General features: G+C 65.0%; 1 protein-coding gene across 5 annotated transcripts in view; it reads left to right on the forward strand.

Annotated features, from left to right (window-relative positions):
* Nucleotides 1-376: 376 nt before the first annotated feature.
* MTA1 (metastasis associated 1) overlaps nt 377-16,845 on the forward strand; it is a 34,089-nt gene continuing 17,620 nt past the window's right edge. For all 5 annotated transcript variants that reach the window (XM_055555948.1, XM_055555949.1, XM_055555951.1 and 2 more), the window contains exons 1-2: nt 377-468; nt 13,738-13,805. In XM_055555948.1, coding sequence (XP_055411923.1) covers nt 441-468; nt 13,738-13,805 — 96 coding nt within the window. In that variant the 5' untranslated portion in view covers nt 377-440. The remainder of the gene's footprint in view (nt 469-13,737; nt 13,806-16,845) is intronic.

Here is a 16,845-nt window from a genome sequence, read left to right on the forward strand (position 1 = left end):
GGGGGCCCGCCACCGTCCAGGCGAGGCCGGGGGGCAGGACCGGGGGCAGGGACAAAGACCCCGGGGCCGGGCGCGGGGAGCCGGGGCTCGCGGGCGGCGGAGGCCGGGCGCGGGGAGCGGGGGCGCGAGGCGCGCGGGCGGCGGAGCCGGGGGCGCGCGGCGCGGGGCGGGGCGCCCGGGAAACGGCCCTGCGGGGGGCGCGGCGGCGCCCAGGCCCCTCCCTCGCGCGGCCCCTCCTCTTCCTCTCCCGCCCGCCCGCGGCCTCGGTCCCTGCGCGGCCTCGGCGGCCTCGGCGGCGGCGGCGGCGGCGGAGCAGCGCGGCCCCTTTAAACCGCCCGCCCCCGCGCCCGCGCCCGCGCCGCGCCGCGTCCTCCCGGCCGCCCGCGCCGAGCCCCGCGCCCGCCCGGCCCAGCCCGCGGCCCCCGCCGCCGCCGCCGGACATGGCCGCCAACATGTACAGGGTCGGAGGTAAGGCCGCCGCCTGTCCGCCGCCGCCGCCGCCGCCGCCGCCTTTATGCGCCGCGGCCGGGCCCCCACCCGGACCCCCGCCCCGGGCGCCCCGGACTCCCGGACCCCGGCCCGGCCCCGCCGTCTCTGCCCCCGGCCGGCCTCGGTCCCAAACCGCCGCCCCGGGCCTCGCCATCCCCCGGGCCGCTCTGCACCCCGCGCCGCGGCCCCCGCCCGCCCACTCCGCGTTTCCCTCCCCCGCCCCTCCCCCCGCCCCCACTCCGGCCCCCTCCCCCGCCTCCGCCCCTCCCCCACTGCAGGCCGGCCTGCCGGGCCATCCCTCCTCCCCCCGGCCGCCCGCACCCCTCGTCTGCACCGCACCCCGTCTCCTCCCCACCCCATCGTTTCTGAGCAGCCTGCCCTCCACCCCCACCCCGGCCCGGCCACGCTCACTGCGGCCCGAAAGGGCCCCTTGGGCCGCCCCGCTGGAGCCCGCGGGGACAGGGGCCGAGCTGGAGGGGGGAGGGGGCTGTGCCCACCTGTTGGGGGCGGCCTGTGGTCTGTGAGGAGCTGTGGGGGATGCCAGCACCCTTCTGTGAGGGGTTTGGCCGGAGCCCCGCGCCCCCAGCGGAGCGGAGCACATGGTGCAGGAGGCCCCGGCTGCCCTGCCGGGGTGGGGGCTCTGGGGCGCAGGAGAGAGGAGGGCCCATGGTGTGCGGGGCGGGCTCATATCTGGGGTGCGGGCCATGTCCCCTCTGGAGCCCACGGCCGCTGAGGGCTTGGGCCTGGAGTATGCTTAGGGGCTGTATTCTGGGGGATTCCCTCTCCAGAGCCTTAGTAGCCTGTGGTCACCCCGAGCGTGCTTTCAACACACCCCAAACTTTTTGCTGCCTCCTGTTTCCCCAGGGCGGCAGGGAGGTGCTTTGCAGGGGTGTGGATGAGCCAGGTGGTCCCTGCTCGCGATGCTGAGCTGGCCGAGGCCCTGAGGCTCCCCTCCTGGGCTATTCTCCCCACGGTGGGCCCCGGGAAGCCCCTGGCGTTGGGTCTTGCCCCCCTTTGTGGTGAGGGGGCTCCAGGAGGCTGCACTGCCGGTTTCCCGTGGGTTCCCAGCTGCTCCGTGAAGTCACAGGGAGGTGAGGTGCCCTCTGTCTCTGAGATCTGAGAGGCCCACGTGCCCAGCTTAGGTGGAGCGTGTCAGGCCTGAGAGCAGCCCTGGCCTTGCTGTCCGAGCCACTTCTGTGCACGGTCTGCCCTGTTGCTGGCCAGCTGACCCCGAGGGCCAGGCCAGCCTCGTGACCTTGGGTGCACACCCCCACCCAGTCAGTGGGTAGGCAGGATACCTGCCGGCCCGTCAGGCCCTCCCCTGCCCTCTCCGGCTCACAAGTGGTCGCGGGAAGGGGGGCCCATGCCCCCTGTAGCACAGACCCTTGGTGGACACGTGGGGAGCGGGCTGGGGTGCAGCGGCCCTTCAGGGAGGGGCCTGTTCGTTTCCCACCCTTTCCCGTCCGAGCAGGAGCCGGTCACCTGGAGGGTGGCAGGAGGTCCCCAGGACCGACTCGCCCCCTCTGTACTGGCAGCCCCAGCCTCTGCTCCCTGCCCAGGTCCCCCGGCCGCCCTGGCAGCTCTCCTCCCGCACAATGTCCTCTCGGACCACTTTTCTGCATGCAGGTCCCCTCTTTCCCAGCGTGAGACCCCTCCGGTTGGCCCACCCTTCCAGCTTGCCCCGTGCCCCTGAGGTTTACCTGGCCAGAAGCCCCCTGCATGTGTGGCCTCCTCTGCCCTCCCAGGCTTCTGCCCTGGGGCCGCGTTGGGGTGTTGAATAAATGAATGAAAAGAGGCTCCCAGCTCCCAGGTGGAGCCTGGAGGGGGAGGCAGTGGGGTGCTGGGGGCCCTCCGCTGGCCCCCCGCTGCACCTTGGCTACCTGCCACTCAGGGTGGGACCCCCACTGTGTGCTGTCTCTGCCCTCCCAGGCCGTGGGCACCGCAGCCTGCACTCACGTCCCTGCTGTGATGTGTGGGCTCCAGGCCTCCTGGCCGTGCAGTCAACTGGGGCCTGGCTGCACTCAGGCCTTCCTGTGCCTCAGACCCCGGTGTCCCCCGCGGGTCCCGGAGGCGCTCCCGGGGCCCAAGCCGGAGGGCCGCTTCCCCTTGGACTCCAAGTTGGTCACTGCTGCTCCGTCCCCCACCTCTGGACGGGATCCCAAGGCGCTGTCCCCTGGGTCCGCAGGGCCGGTGGGCAGGGTGTCGGCAGGTCGGTGTCCTGTCCCGGGGAGCTGCTGGCTTGGGGTTGGGGGTGCCGTCAGGGCCTCTCAGGACCCAGATGGGCAGATGCGCACCTCTCCCTGGGGCTGGGCCCCACCGGGCAGGCTGCCCGCCCTAGGCACACCGCAGGGATAGAACCCGGGGAAGGCGTCTCCATGTGGGACGGTCCACGAGAGCCACTGGATTCAGCACGAAAAAGTACAGGATGCCTGTTAGGTTTGCATTTCAGATACAGCGTGTCTTAGCATCTGTGTGTCCCGAATGCCGCATGGGAGGGACACAAGAAAGTGGTCCGCGGCACCCAGTCTCTCCTGGGCATCCTGTGTCCTGCCTGGCAGGCTGTTCCGAGGCCCTGCCAGGGCGTCTGGGCGGGGCGAAGGCACGGCCGCAACTTCGTGCCAACTGACCGGCTGGGCGGAGTGGGTCAGCCTGGGAGGGACCGGGCCTGGTTCTTCCCCAGGAAGTGGCCCGGCCTGGACAGAAGGCCTCTTGGATGGCGCGTGGCGGGCAAGGGATGCCGGTGGCGGGGTCAGGGTCCACGCCCGGCGGCAGGTTCCCGTCTGGGGCGGCCCTGGGCTGCGGGCACCGAGGACACCTCTTTCTGCCTCTCTGTGAAGGCAGAGCTGACCTGTCAGGCTCCGGGACAGACGGAAGACCGGCGGCCCGGAGCCGCGGGCGCCTCGGTCACTGGGCAGTGGGCGGCTGTGGATGGTCCCGTCTGCTCTCCTTTTGCTCTCGTTGTGCGGTGTTAACAGCTGTTCTCCTGGACAGCCCGACTTTTGAAAGGTGACAGGGGCCCCTCGCCCTCTGGGCAGCTTGCTGGTGCTCCTGCTGCCTCTGCTGCTCTTGCCAGGCTGTGTTCTGCCCTTCTGTCGGAAACGCTTTTGTGCTTGTTTACCTTTTTACGAGGTAAGACGTCGCCAGTCGGGAAAGCTGCACACGCTTCAGGGGCGGTGGGGACATGCTGGGGATCGTGGCGAGGGGAGCGGCAGCCTTGGGCTCTGGGCTGGAAGTGGGTGGACCACTGTCACGCACACACGTGTGCGTGCACATGTGCACACTCACCCTGCAGCCCACCCCCCGTTGGGTGTCTTCTGGGGCCTTCACGTTCCTCTGAGAGCAAACTGCGGCCGTTGCAGTCTAGGGTTACTTGGTGAGGAGCTGTGGCTCAGGGGTGTCTGGGGCAGGTCCTGGGTTGGGGCCAGGCAGGGCGGCGGGCGCCCTCCCGTTGGTGGTAGCCTTGCCAGGCACCTGGACGGGTGGGCGTCCGTGCCGGACTCGCCAGGGCTGAGGGGGGCTTGGTCGAGGTTGGCGCAGGACCGCCTTCTGGGGCTGAAGTTGGGGTGCCGTGTGGATTTGGGGGGCTGCCTGCGACTCCGCAGCCGGCCTTCTCTCGAGTCTGGTGTTCTGCGCTGTCCTCCGCCTTGTGCCTCTGTGCCCCCAGCACCCCCGCCCGTCTGTCCTCAGGGAGTAGGTGGGCTGGAGACTGATGGCAGCAGGCGCACTTCCCTGGGTCTCCAGGGGCCCCGCGTGGACAGAGGAGGCCGCTGGCGCTGTCCTGTCCGGGGCTTGGGGTGGTGTTGGGTCTGGGGGGCCTGGCGGCCGCGCTCCTGCCTTCCCGGGCCTTGCAGCCCCCTGGCCGCGATCACAGCAGCCTGAGGAGACGATCTTCCGAGCAGCAGGTCTGCCCCGTCTCCTCCGCTTCAAACTGCAGGGTCGACTCCCAGCGCCTTGAGGGCCCATCATCTGGCCCTGCCCCCAGCTGGCCCCTCGCAGGCCCGGGTCCCTTGGCTGACCCACGCGACAGTGACTGCTGGATGTGGGGGTGAGGGCTGCGGGTGCAGAGAGCCCAGGGGGGGGTCCATGCCCGGCACCTGGGGAACAGGCCCACTGCCTCCCGCCCTCTGCAGGGTGGGCATCCATGCAGGCCCCTGGGCCCCTGGGGCTCTGTTTGTGGACATCGGGCAGAGGGGGCTACCCTTGGGGAGGGGAAAGTCACCCCTGAGAGGCGGCCACATCCCGTGTGAGGGGACCAGGGTCAGCACAGGGCCACCGGGGTGGGGGGGCATGCTCCAGTGGGCACCGTGTGAGCTCAGGCCTGCAGGTCTGTGTGTGGGTCAGCGTGGGGTCCACAGGGCCTTTTCTGGGGTCCAGGTGGGTACAGTTCTGCCCCTTTGTCCAGAGAGAGCGCGGGGTGTCTGAGCTCAGGCCTGGTGCCCGGCCCAACCCCCCGTCACCTCCATCCTCTGACCCCCTGGACAGAGGCTGGCCCCTTGGTCATCGGCCACTTCGGCTCCTGGCAGGGCCTGGCCTCCGTCCAGCGGGTGTGTGCACGGGAGGTCTGGCTGGAGAGATGGCGCGGTCAGCACTGGGCCCGAGGGGGTGTGCATGCCAGGCCCCGGGCCCGTGAGGCTCGGCAGGTGAATGTGGAGGCCGGCCGGGGCTTGGGGTCGGGCTCCCACAGGCTCCCAGCCCCCGGGCTGAGCCTCTGCCCCACGGCCCTCTGCGGGGTCTGCGGCCCGGGGCTGGTAGGAGCCCGTCCCCGAGGTGCTGGCGACCTGGCCCTTCGGGGGTTGCGCTGCCTTCCTGGGGGCCTCCCTTCGTCCCGCCCTGCCTCGTCGCTCCTGGCTGCTCGCCTTTGCGAGTCTGCGGGTCCCTCAGGGTAATGCTGCCCGGCGGAGCTGCGAGCGAGCAGTCCCCTGGCCTTAGGACTGTGCCGTTAGAGGTTCCGTGCTTTTAGTCAGAGGTTCCCTTGTTTCAGTGGGCCCAGCAATGCCCTGAGGTGCGTCCAGGGTCCCTCAGTGCCGGCAGGCTGTAGCCGTGAACCGGTGGTGTGATGCGAGGCAGGATGCGGCTGTCAGTCTCTGAGCTGAGCGCGGAGAGCAGGTGCTGGGCTGTTGATCCCGGAAGAAAGCCTGGCCCGAGGCTGCAGGAGCCTGACCCTGGCCCTGGCCCTGGCCCTGACTTCGCCCTGGGCCAGTGGGTCAGCTCAGGAGACTTCAGCGTCAGTGATGACTTAGAGATGCGATTGCCGGCGCTAAGGGTTGGAAGCTAGGTCTGTCGAGGTGCGTGCTCACACAGCCTTTGTGGGTCGTGCTCACACAGCCTTTGTGGGTCGTGCTCACACAGCCTTGGTGGGTCGTGCTCACACAGCCTTGGTGGGTCGTGCTCACACAGCCTTTGTGGGTCATGCTCACACAGCCTTTGTGGGTCGTGCTCACACAGCCTTGGTGGGTCGTGCTCACACAGCCTTGGTGGGTCGTGCTCACACAGCCTTTGTGGGTCGTGCTCACACAGCCTTGGTGGGTCAGCTCTGTGATTTGGACGCGTGTGCACAGCGTCTGTCACACGTGCTTCCAGGTGTGTGGTCTCAACAGGCCGGGGTGGGGGGACCCCGGTGGTCAGACGGCTGGCACGACCCGCTCGTTTCCCTCTTGCCTTTTGGTCAGCCCCCCACACCGAGCCTGGCTCCGCAGCCCCGAGGGGACCCTGTCGCTCCCGACGCCCTCTACAGGGTGTCATGCAGCGCGTCCAGGGCTCGCCCAGGTGTGGGGAGCGCCTTCCTCTGCCTTCCGATTCGGTTCTGTCGAACGGACGTGTCGCGGTGGACTCAGCAGCTGTGGGACGTTGGGTCTGGAGGCCCCAGCCTGACGGCTGGTCAGCAGCAGAGGTGGCTGCTTGCAGTTCTGGAGGCTGCAGGACCCTGGACGCGGTCCAGGCTGCCCCCTGCAGACCTGATATCTTGGGAGAGCCCACTTCCTGGCAGGGAGCTCCAGGGGTCTCCTGTAAGAGTGCAAATCGCCGCTTCCGGGGCTCACCCTCAGGCCTTCCCAGAGGTCCTGCCTCCAGATAGCTGTCTTCAGGGTTGAGATTTCAGCGTGACATTTGAAGGGCACGTGCGTATCACCGCAGAGTCATCTCCAGCTTCTGGTGACTGTGTCAGTTGTCGTGGTGAGAGTCCCGGGCCGGGGGGGCCTGGCGGGGCGGGGGCACCCCCTGTGCCCCGGGCCCTCTGCATCCTGGCCGGCTGGGTCTCGTCGGGCCAGTGTCTCTGTCGAGGGTCTGACAGGCAGGCAGGGCGCCTCCAGTCTCCCTGGGTCGAGGCGTGGGGCATCTTTCCACCTGTCGATGGCCTCCTAGCATCTGGCCAGGTGTCTGCACGAGCCCTCTGTCTGGTTTCTGAGATTGGGAAGAAGCTCGCCACCGAGTTGTGATGCTTTGTTTTATGTTGTATATTTTAGTGCTTTATCAGATATGTGTTTTGTAATTTTTTCTTTTATAATTTACATATTTTGTGTATAAAATCCGCCAACCCCAAGGTCACAAAGATCTTGTCCTGTGTTCTCGTAGAGTGTTTATAGTTCTGGGTTTTACTTGTAAGTGTGTGACACATTTTGAGCTTGAGATGAAGGTCCTCGGCTTCTTTCTTGTGCGTGTGAGTGTCCTGTGGCCCGTCGCCACCTCTCGGCCTTCTGACCCCCGACCCGGGGGTGTCTGGTCGCAGCTGTTTGCCTCTCCGCACCGTGTGGGCCACGGTGACTTCACAGCAAGCCTGGGTCAGGTGGGGCGTCTCCGAGTCGTCCTTTTCTTTCAGCTGCACTTGAGGCTCGCGAGGTCTTAGTTCCCCCAACAGCGGTCCCACCCGGGGCAGCGACAGCGCTGAGTGCTAACCAGTGGGCAGGAAGTCCCTGACTTCATGCTGTTTCCAGATGGTTTCATCTGTTCTGCCGTCTTGGATGTCCTGTGTAAAGTGTAGGATTGTCTTAACTGACTTTTCTACAGAAAACACAGTGGAGTTTTGATTGGGATTATGGTGAAACTGTGGCTGATATCAGTTTGGGGCAAGGTTGGCATCTTTTCCAGGACTCGTCCCTCCTGCAGGGCCTGGCAGGCTGTGGCCCGCTGACTATTCTCCTGTGACTCACGAGCTAAGAATGGTTCCTACATTTTTAAATGGTTGAGGGGGAAAAAATGAAAAGAATACTTTAGGGCAAGTGAAAATTCTGTGAAATACGAGCTTCAGTGTCTCTAAATAAAGTCGTGTCGGAACGCGCCACGCGGGTGTTTGCCCGTGTCCCTGGGCTGCTGTGGGGCCTTGGCGAAGTCGAGCGGTGGGCGGTGAGGCGCCTGCCCGTGTGCCCACCTGTGCGCCCACCCGGGGGGCCGTCACCGAGTCACACACCCACATCGTAATGTCAGTGTCCCAGAGAGTGGAGCACTGGGCTCAGCAGGGTCCTCGCGGGGTGTGTGTGTGGGGACAGCATGTGCTGGAATAGCATGCGTGTGGGGACAGCGTGTGTGTGGGGACAGCATGTGCCGGGACAGCGTGTGTGTGGGGACAGCATGTGCCGGGACAGCGTGTGTGCGGGGACAGTGTGGATGTGGGGACAGCATGTGTGTATTGGGACAGCGTGCGTGTGCGGGGACAGCGTGCATGTGGGGACAGCATGTGTGTATTGGGACAGCGTGTGTGCGGGGACAGCGTGCGTGTGCGGGGACAGCGTGTGTGTGGGGACAGCATGTGTGCGGGGACAGTGTGGATGTGGGGACAGCATGTGTGTATTGGGACAGCGTGTGTGCGGGGACAGCGTGCGTGTGCGGGGACAGCGTGCATGTGGGGACAGCATGTGTGTATTGGGACAGCGTGTGTGCGGGGACAGCGTGCGTGTGCGGGGACAGCGTGTGTGTGGGGACAGCATGTGCCGGGACAGCATGTGTGCGGGGACAGTGTGGATGTGAGGACAGCATGTGTGTATTGGGACAGTATATGTGTACAGGGACGGCGTGTGTATGTTGGGACAGTGTGTGTGTGCGAGGACAGCGTGTGTGTGTGGGAACAGCGCGTGTGCGCGGGGACAGCGCGTGTGTACGGGGACAGCGTGTGTGTGCGGGGACAGCGTGTGTGTGTTGGGACAGCGTGTGTGTGTTGGGACAGCGTGGGTGTGTTGGGACAGCGTGTGTGTATTGGGACAGCATGTGTGTGTATTGGGACAGCGTGTGCGCACGGGGACTGTGTGCGGGGACAGCGTGCACACAGGGACAGCGTGTGTGTATTGGGACAGCGTGTGTGTGCGGGGACAGCCTGTGCCGGAATAGCGTGTGTGTGTGCAGGGACTGTGTGTGTGCAGGGACAGCGTGTGTGGGGACAGCGTGTGTGTGGGGACAGCATGTGTGCGGGGACAGTGTGGATGTGAGGACAGCATGTGTGTATTGGGACAGTATATGTGTACAGGGACGGCGTGTGTATGTTGGGACAGTGTGTGTGTGCGAGGACAGCGTGTGTGCGTGGGGACAGCGCGTGTGCGCGGGGACAGCGCGTGTGTGCGGGGACAGCGCGTGTGTGCGGGGACAGCGTGTGTGTGTTGGGACAGCGTGTGTGTGTTGGGACAGCGTGGGTGTGTTGGGACAGCGTGTGTGTATTGGGACAGCATGTGTGTGTATTGGGACAGCGTGTGCGCACGGGGACTGTGTGCGGGGACAGCGTGCACACAGGGACAGCGTGTGTGTATTGGGACAGCGTGTGTGTGCGGGGACAGCCTGTGCCGGAATAGCGTGTGTGTGTGCAGGGACTGTGTGTGTGCAGGGACAGCGTGTGTGCAGGGACAGCGTGTGTGGGGACAGCGTGTGTGTGTGGGCACAGCATATGTGCGGGGACAGCATGTGTGCGGGGACAGCGTGTGTGTGTGGGGACAGCGTGTGTGTGTGGGGACAGCATGTGTGTGGGGACAGCGTGTGTTGGGACAGCATGTGTGTGCGGGGACAGCGTGTGTGTATTGGGACAGCGTGTGTGTGGGGACAGCGTGTGTGGGGACAGCGTGTGTGTGGGGACAGCGTGTGTGTATTGGGACAGCGTGTGTGTGGGGACAGCGTGTGTTGGGACAGCGTGTGTGTGCGGGGACAGCGTGTGTGTGCGGGGACAGCGTGTGTGTGTTGGGACAGCGTGTGTGTGTTGGGACAGCGTGTGTGTGGGGACAGCGTGTGTGGGAACAGCTGTGGACCTTCCAGCTCAGAGAGGGCCCGTCGCAGCTGACCGTCCTCAGCAAGTCCATGAAGAAGACGTGATGGGGTCTCCACGGAACTTTGGCTGGGCAGGAAAAGCCGGTCCCTGGCCGTGACGTCCCTGTGTTGTGATGGTGGTCGGCTTCCCAGCCTGCGGGCCTGGAGCCCCGGGGTCAGGAGCCTGGCTGTGTGAAGAGTCTGCTTGGAGGCACAGCCTAGATGCTCAGAGAAGTTGGGAAAACACCAGCCTGGTGCAGCGAAAGTGGGCTCTGCTGGGACGCTGTGTCCACCCGGTTGGGCTCAGGGCGGCCGGGGGTTGTCGTTCTGGGGTTTCCGCCAGGGTGCTTCGGGACAGGTCAGCGCTGGATCTGAGCCCTCCCCACCCGGCCGCGGCACCGCGGGGAGCAGCTGGCTCTCGCTCTTAGCCGTGTGTCTGTCCCCTCCTGCCCTCAGGCGGTTCAGGGGCTCCTGGGTCTCAGGCTGTCAGACTTGGGCTGACCCTCACCACCAGCCGTCCTGGCCCTTGGCTCGCGGACGGCACGTCGTCTGACCTCTTGGCCTCCGTTTCCATGCGAGCTGGCCGGCGGGACGAACTGCTGCATGCGAGTGTGCACACACGTGTGTGCCATGCACACATACGTGCCTCTTCCTGCCGTTGGTTCTGCTTCCCCGGAGAACCCTGGCGGTGGCAGACCTGTCACAGGTGACGGGTCGACCGTGGGGCGTGGCCGGACACTGGGCAGAGTGCGTGAGCACGCTGGGCAGCTGCTCAGCAGGCGTGTGCACAGAACGCGGGGTCTCCTGCCTCACCCAACCTGTGTGTCCACCGTGAGCCGTGTCCGCTTGTGGACTCTGCCGTCGTCAGCTCTGTGAGGCGTATCAGAAGTGGAGGCTGCATATCTTGACTTGCCTTGCTCAGGACGAGGGGAACGGCTCTCAATCGTTTCTCAACTGTTTTGAACGCAGACTGCCTTTGGACGTCAAGTTTTGCTGTGGCTTTGATGATGTTTCTCTATGAATTCGTCTGAAAAGGACATAAAATGGCACTTACTGCAAGTTTACGCATCCGTTTTGGTGACACTGATGTGCACATCACCGACTGCTCTGTGCAGATTCCTCCTGTCGGAAGGCGAGACGGGGCCTCTGTTCGGACCCACGTTTGCAATGGGTGTGTTTTATGAGCTCAGGCTGCAGTGCTGGGCAGTGGAGGTGTCCGGGTTTCAGAAGCCGCTCCGCCGCCCACCTCTGAGGTGCTTTGGGTTTGGTCCTTCGCCGACAGGACTCTGAGAACTCGGCGGAGCTGCACTCGAGCTTCAGGTTAGGATCCTGACAGCGGAAGGATGCACGCCACAAGCAGCGGAGGAAGAAGGTCCCGCTTCCCGCCCGTCTCTCCGGGGTTGCAGACAGTGTGACCACATGCACCTCGGTGTCCAGGGTGCTCCTCCCAGCTGGTCGCGCAGCCAGGGCTGCCCTGGGGCCTGCTGGGCTGACCCTTCGCTGCATAGACACTGAAAGGAAGGGTCAGAGAGGAAGCTCAGCAAGTTCGACACGAATGTTCTCAATTCAGCTTTCACACCGGCAGACGGATACTGGTGTTTGGGTGCTTCCTGTGTGGAGAGATGCTGAGACCGCGGCACAGGTCGGTGTCAGCAGGGACAGGGCCCTGGGCTTTCGTGATGAAGCACGTGAACTTTGAGCCCTGCTTAAATGAATTGTCCCCCCCCAAACAATTTCTTAGTACACTAGTATTTTATCAGAAAAAGTGTATTCAGTTACTTAATTTTAGATTTCATTGGCAAAATGTTTGTGGACGTGTATCCTGTGAATAAATAACCTAAAGGGGCATCTTGGTTTCGCTTCCTGTCCTGCGAGGCCTGCAGCCTTCACTGTCGGGCCCTTTACCGGAAAAGGCTCATGGTCTGTGTTCTACTGATACCTCATGCGTTACTACTTACTTAGACTCCGTTGGTTTTTCTCACTAGCGTTTTGTAGTTTTCAGCACACAGATCTTTGCACAGGACTTTTGATCTTTAAAGATTCGTAGGTTGTTACATTGATACCTCAGTACTGAAGTATTAGATGGTACCTGATTTTTTTATTTATCAGTGTTTCAGCTCTTGGCTGCGCGGGACTGTGGCTGCCACCAGCAGGACCTCTCTGGCCGTGGCAAGCGGGGCTCCTCCACGCGCTGCACGGTCTCACGGCACGCCTTCTCCTGCGGCACGTGGGCTTAGCTGCCCCGTGACACATGCCGGCCTCCCAGACCGAGGGTGGACCCTGTGTCCCCTGTGTTGGCTGGCAGATTCTTAACCACTGGACTGCCAGGGGAGTCCTGTAGATGGCGCTTCTGATAGACTTTTGTATCCTGGGAACTTGTTAAATCCTCTCTCCTGAGCTGCTTTCTTCTAACAAGAGAAAGCAGGTTTATGGAGCAGGCCACCCTGGCCGCGGGCAGCTGAGGCCCTTCCAGCAGGCTGGGGCGGCCCCAGCCTCTCAGTGCTGGCAGCTGTTTGGTCGACCGGGAATTTCTCTGTGGACAGCCATGTCGTCTGCATGGAGAGTCTCTCTCTTCTTTCCAACCTGCACGCCTCTCATGTATTTGCTGTCTCTGCTCGTGGAGCCGGCTGGGTCCTGTGAGTGAGCAGCAGGGGGCGGCGGGTGCCCGGTCCCGGGTCCATCAGTAAAGGTGGCGTCACGGTAGGTTTTGGAAAAGCCAGCCAGCAGGCACGGATGTTCCCTGGACTCCTGGTGTCCTCGACTGAGGTGGCTAGGTGGCTTTTCGTCCTTCTTCCGCCACTGTGACCCCTGGGCTGGGGGTGTGGCCCCATCCAGGCTGCCGGCCTGGCTGTGCAGAGGTTGCGCCCTGGGGTGGGGGGCTCCACACTGTGGTCCCCAGGGTGCTGGCGGGGGGAGTGTGAGTGGACCTGTGGTCGGCCTTCCCTCCGTGTTTGGCGGGCGGTTGGGGGGTTCTTTTCTCTTTCTGTCCCTGCGAGGCTGTTGCTTCTCAATTCAGGTCCTTGGTGGGTGTCCCTGCAGCCCCCTGCCGCCCCATGGCTGCTGAGGGTCAGGCCGCTGGGCCCACCCCTGTCCTGCCCCGTGTTTGTGCCCACCTTGAAGCCCTCGGGAGTGCGGGGCCCTGGGGGTGTGGCCCCCACCCCCGTCCGGGGAGCTGGGCGCTGCCCTGGACACACGGCACCTGGGGCGTGTGGGCCGTTTCCGGTTCCTGACACATAGGAGCCATTCTTTCAGGTTTAATTTGCTTGTTATCTGGTTTCTTAGAGTGAAAGCTTCGATGGTTGATCTGAGGCCTTTTTGTAAAAACCGCTTTACTGAGCAAATCAACATATGTGATAAAGCCCGCCCACTGCATGGCCAGCCCGCCCTGGGGCCCCCGCCCCGTCAGCGTGGACGGGCACACCCCTGCTGTGACCCCTCTGGGGTACTGTCCATCCGGGGTCAACTGGGCCGCGTGCAAGCCTCAGCAGAGTCCAGCGGGGCAGCCGTCCCCTGCGGGCGCGTGGGGCGGGTGAGGGCCCACGGCCGGGCTGGCAGCCGGTGGCCTGCTGGCTGTCCTGGGCTTCCCCAGGCAGGCCCCCCGCTCCCACTGCAGGCCTCCCTGCGCCTACCCCGGGGCTTTGGGGAAACGAACTTCTGTGAGGGGAGTTTGCACTGACCTGAGGTCTGGGACCCCACTCCCCTGGGTGCCCGGCCTCCTCCCGCCCCCGCAGGAGTCCAGGACCCTGTCCAGCGTGTCTGTCTTTGCAGGGAAGGTGGTGGGTTGCCAGGGCCGGGACTGGTGTGTGTGGGGTGGGGTGGGGTCTGGCAGCCCTTCCCTGTGCTGACGTCTCTGGGGCCCCACCCATCCGACCCAGGTGCCCCCCAACACTGCAAAGATGTCCCGGGGGCGGGCTGTGGACTCCCGCCCGGAGCAGCAACCCTGCCTCAGCTTACCCGCCCCCACAGTGAGGACCCTAGGGCGGGTGGGGGGCTCTGCACAGCTGACATGCTCTCCCCCCCACCCCTTTGCAGACTACGTCTACTTCGAGAACTCCTCCAGCAACCCGTACCTGATCCGGAGGATCGAGGAGCTCAACAAGGTAGCGTGTGCCCATCCCTGCCGGGGGTCCTCCTGGAGCCCCTTCCTCGGGGTCCCTGCTGGCCTTGCTGAGGGGGGGATGCAGTGGGCAGGAAGACTCTGGGTAGGATGCCCCTGACAGAGGAGTGACAGTGAAGGACGCCCCTGCCCATCTCCCTTCCCGCTCCACACCGGGGCGGGTGCTCCTGAGCCCTTCCAGCCCTGGGGCTGAGGAGGGAGCAGGCTCCCGGTCGGAGGAGGGGGCTCTGTCCCTGCAGAACGCCCCAGCCCCTGGAGCCGCCCCGCCTCTCCTGCCGGCCACCTGGTTGGCCGCACGGGCGGGGCTGCTGGGGGGCCGCCGAGCGTGCCCTCTCCTCAGCCACCGTGGAGCCCGGTCAGCGGCCCTGGGGCCTGCTGCTTCTCCCTCCCAGGTTCCCGCAGGGGTGGCTGCGGCCCCTTCCCCGGAGCAGCCCTCCGAGAAGCTCCATGTCGCCCGTGGAGGCGAGGGGCTGCCTTGCGGGGCCTCCACGCCGGGCCAGTCAGGGCACTCACCCACCAAAGATCAGACTTGGCTGCGGCTGCACCGCAGCCCCACGGCCACGCTCGCCACGACCAGGCGTGGGTGGGAGGTCGGGCCCCGCAGCCCCAGCCTGGGCTGGCTGCAGTGAGCTGGTGCTCCCGGATGGCCTCAGGCTGCGGCTGCGGCCTGGCCAGGACGTGCTGTGGGGCGGCCTCGCTGCTGGAGCCTGGGCCCTGGGCCACCTCCCCTGCCCCCTGTTCATCGCCTGCTGGGGCCACAGGGCAGGAGGGCTCCCCCGTGCCCGCTGCTGTGACGGGAGCAGGTGGTCACCCCCATGTGGTGGGCACTGGTACCGGTTGGGGGCGCAGCTCGGCCAGGACTCTGCCCCCAGTGTCTCCTTGGCTGGTGGGGCCGCGGTGGCCTGGGTCTCAGGGCGGCCGTGGTGCCCTCGCTCTGGCTGTGGCCCTCCCCCTCGATCTCCACCCATGACAGCCACGAGGCAGGCGGACCCCGGGGGCTCTGCGGGTGGGGCGGGAGGAAGGCGGCTCCCAGGAGCCAGGGCGCAAGGCCGTCTGGCTGGTCCTCAGCCCTGTGCCCTCCCGCCTCCCCGCCGTGGGGCACGGGGCTCGGTCCCGGCTGGAGAGGTGGTCGCAGCCCGGGCAAGCGCGGCTCAGGCAGAGGCTGCAGACCGGTCAGCCGGAGGGCTCTCACCTGATTGGCTGGGGCCCCGGCAGCCTCAAGCATGTGGGGAGGTGGAGAAGGGTGATCTCCGGGGCCAGACCTGAGCCGCTCTTCCCTTGAAACGCCTGCCCTTGGCCGGCGGCCTGGTGGGCAGGAAGACGGAAGGGCAGCTTCCTCGTGAGGCCTGTCACAACGGCTGGGGACAGGGCTGACACGGGCGCAGCTGACGAGGGAGACAGGCCAGGTGCGCTGGGCACCCTCAGGGACACGGCCACTGCTGCGGTTGGTGGGACGGCAGTCCTGGGAGACTCGGTGAGAAGTAACCCCTGGAAAGTGCTCGCGGAAACTGGGACGAAATCACAGAGAAGTCAGCCAAGTGGAGGCTCCTCCGGGGGCCCAGCGGCCAGCCAGCAGGGCTCAGAGGGACCTCGCAGGCAGAGAAGTGACCGAGGAAATGCTCCCTCACCCCACCTGCCCCCACGGCCTTCCTCCCAGAGCCGCAGGCCCTCCCAGCCCCAGGACAGCGGATGACCCCACGGAAGGGCGCCCTGCAGGCGGCTGGCCTGTCTCCACACTGTCCCCCCGGAGCGGCCTAGGGTGGTGTAGGGGTCCCAGCAGGTGGAGCAGACCCTGGAGTGAACTGTGACTGGTGGGAGGGGAGTGGGTCGCGTGGCAGGCAGGGCCACCGCCACGCTTTGCCGCTTTTCCGTAAAGAAGAGCGCGTGGGCGGTGAGCTTCCTTTAAGAAAAGCGCAGTTGCGGTCATCCCATGGGTTGGGGTTTGCATCTCTGCTGGTTCACCCTTCCCCTCTGCCTCCCACAAAGCCCTGACCCCACAAACCCTCCTCAAGCTGCGCCTGCCACCTCCTCCCCTGGCCCTCCTGGGCCTTGGGGCTTTCATGAGCTTGCGAAGGGATTGTTGAGTTTTCTCCTTAGAAGTTTGATTGGGTTTGTATCGGACCTGCCTTGCCTCCATGGAAAATTAAGTTTTTCGCCACTGGAGCGGATTACTGTTTTGAAAGGACAGGGAGAGGCCTGCTCTGGGGGTGGGGAGGGGCAGACCCTCGAGGCGGGGGTGTGGGGGGCCCAGCGGGGTCCCCCCAGGAATTAGAAGGCAGATTTCAGAGTGAGGTCAGAGCCTGCGCGCGGGAATCTCCACAAAGTCCAGCAAGCGGCACAAGTAGGTGCCACCAAGCCCGACAGGACATCCCCCGCGCACCGTGCCGTCGTCCTGGTGGAGGACCCTGCAGGGCGTCTGCTCCCGGGCAGGGCCCCCCGGGGGCGCGCTCTGCGATGGAGCCCTGAAGACTTGAGCCCGGGTGCTCTGTGGTCGGCCTCCCCGCTCCGTCCAGTCGCTTCTGCCGTCCTGTTGAGGTGCCGGATGTCTGCCTCTGTCAAAGGCCCCTCGTCCTTCCCACCTCAGCAGATGGCCTCCAGACTGTTTCTAGGGCTGGCTTTTTGGTCTGGGAATCACAGCACGCAAAACTCGGGACACCCGTGTCCTGCAGACCACGTCCCGATGGGCTGTGCTCCCACGCTCAGGACGGGCACACCACCTGCGAGCATTCTGGACCTTAGTTTTCCCTGGAGACATCTTGGTTCTCATCACATCCCTCGTGGGCTGGAGGGAGGCTGTGTGCCCTCCGAAGTCTCTGTGGCGACCTTGTAAAGCAGCAGAGGGGTAACACTTACTTTGGTCAGGAACGCGAAAAGCCTGGAAGACTTTCTTGAAAGGTTTCTGGTCTAATGGAGTTGAATAACTAGAAGTTAAATGCTTTGTATAAAGAGAGTTTAGTCTAATGTGAGAAACGCTGCAATATTTTAAATTCTACAAAGATTAGAATTGTGATACAGCCTTTGTA

The sequence above is a fragment of the Bubalus kerabau genome, chromosome 19 (genome assembly GCF_029407905.1).
Source record: "Bubalus kerabau isolate K-KA32 ecotype Philippines breed swamp buffalo chromosome 19, PCC_UOA_SB_1v2, whole genome shotgun sequence".
Lineage (NCBI taxonomy): Eukaryota > Metazoa > Chordata > Mammalia > Artiodactyla > Bovidae > Bubalus > Bubalus kerabau.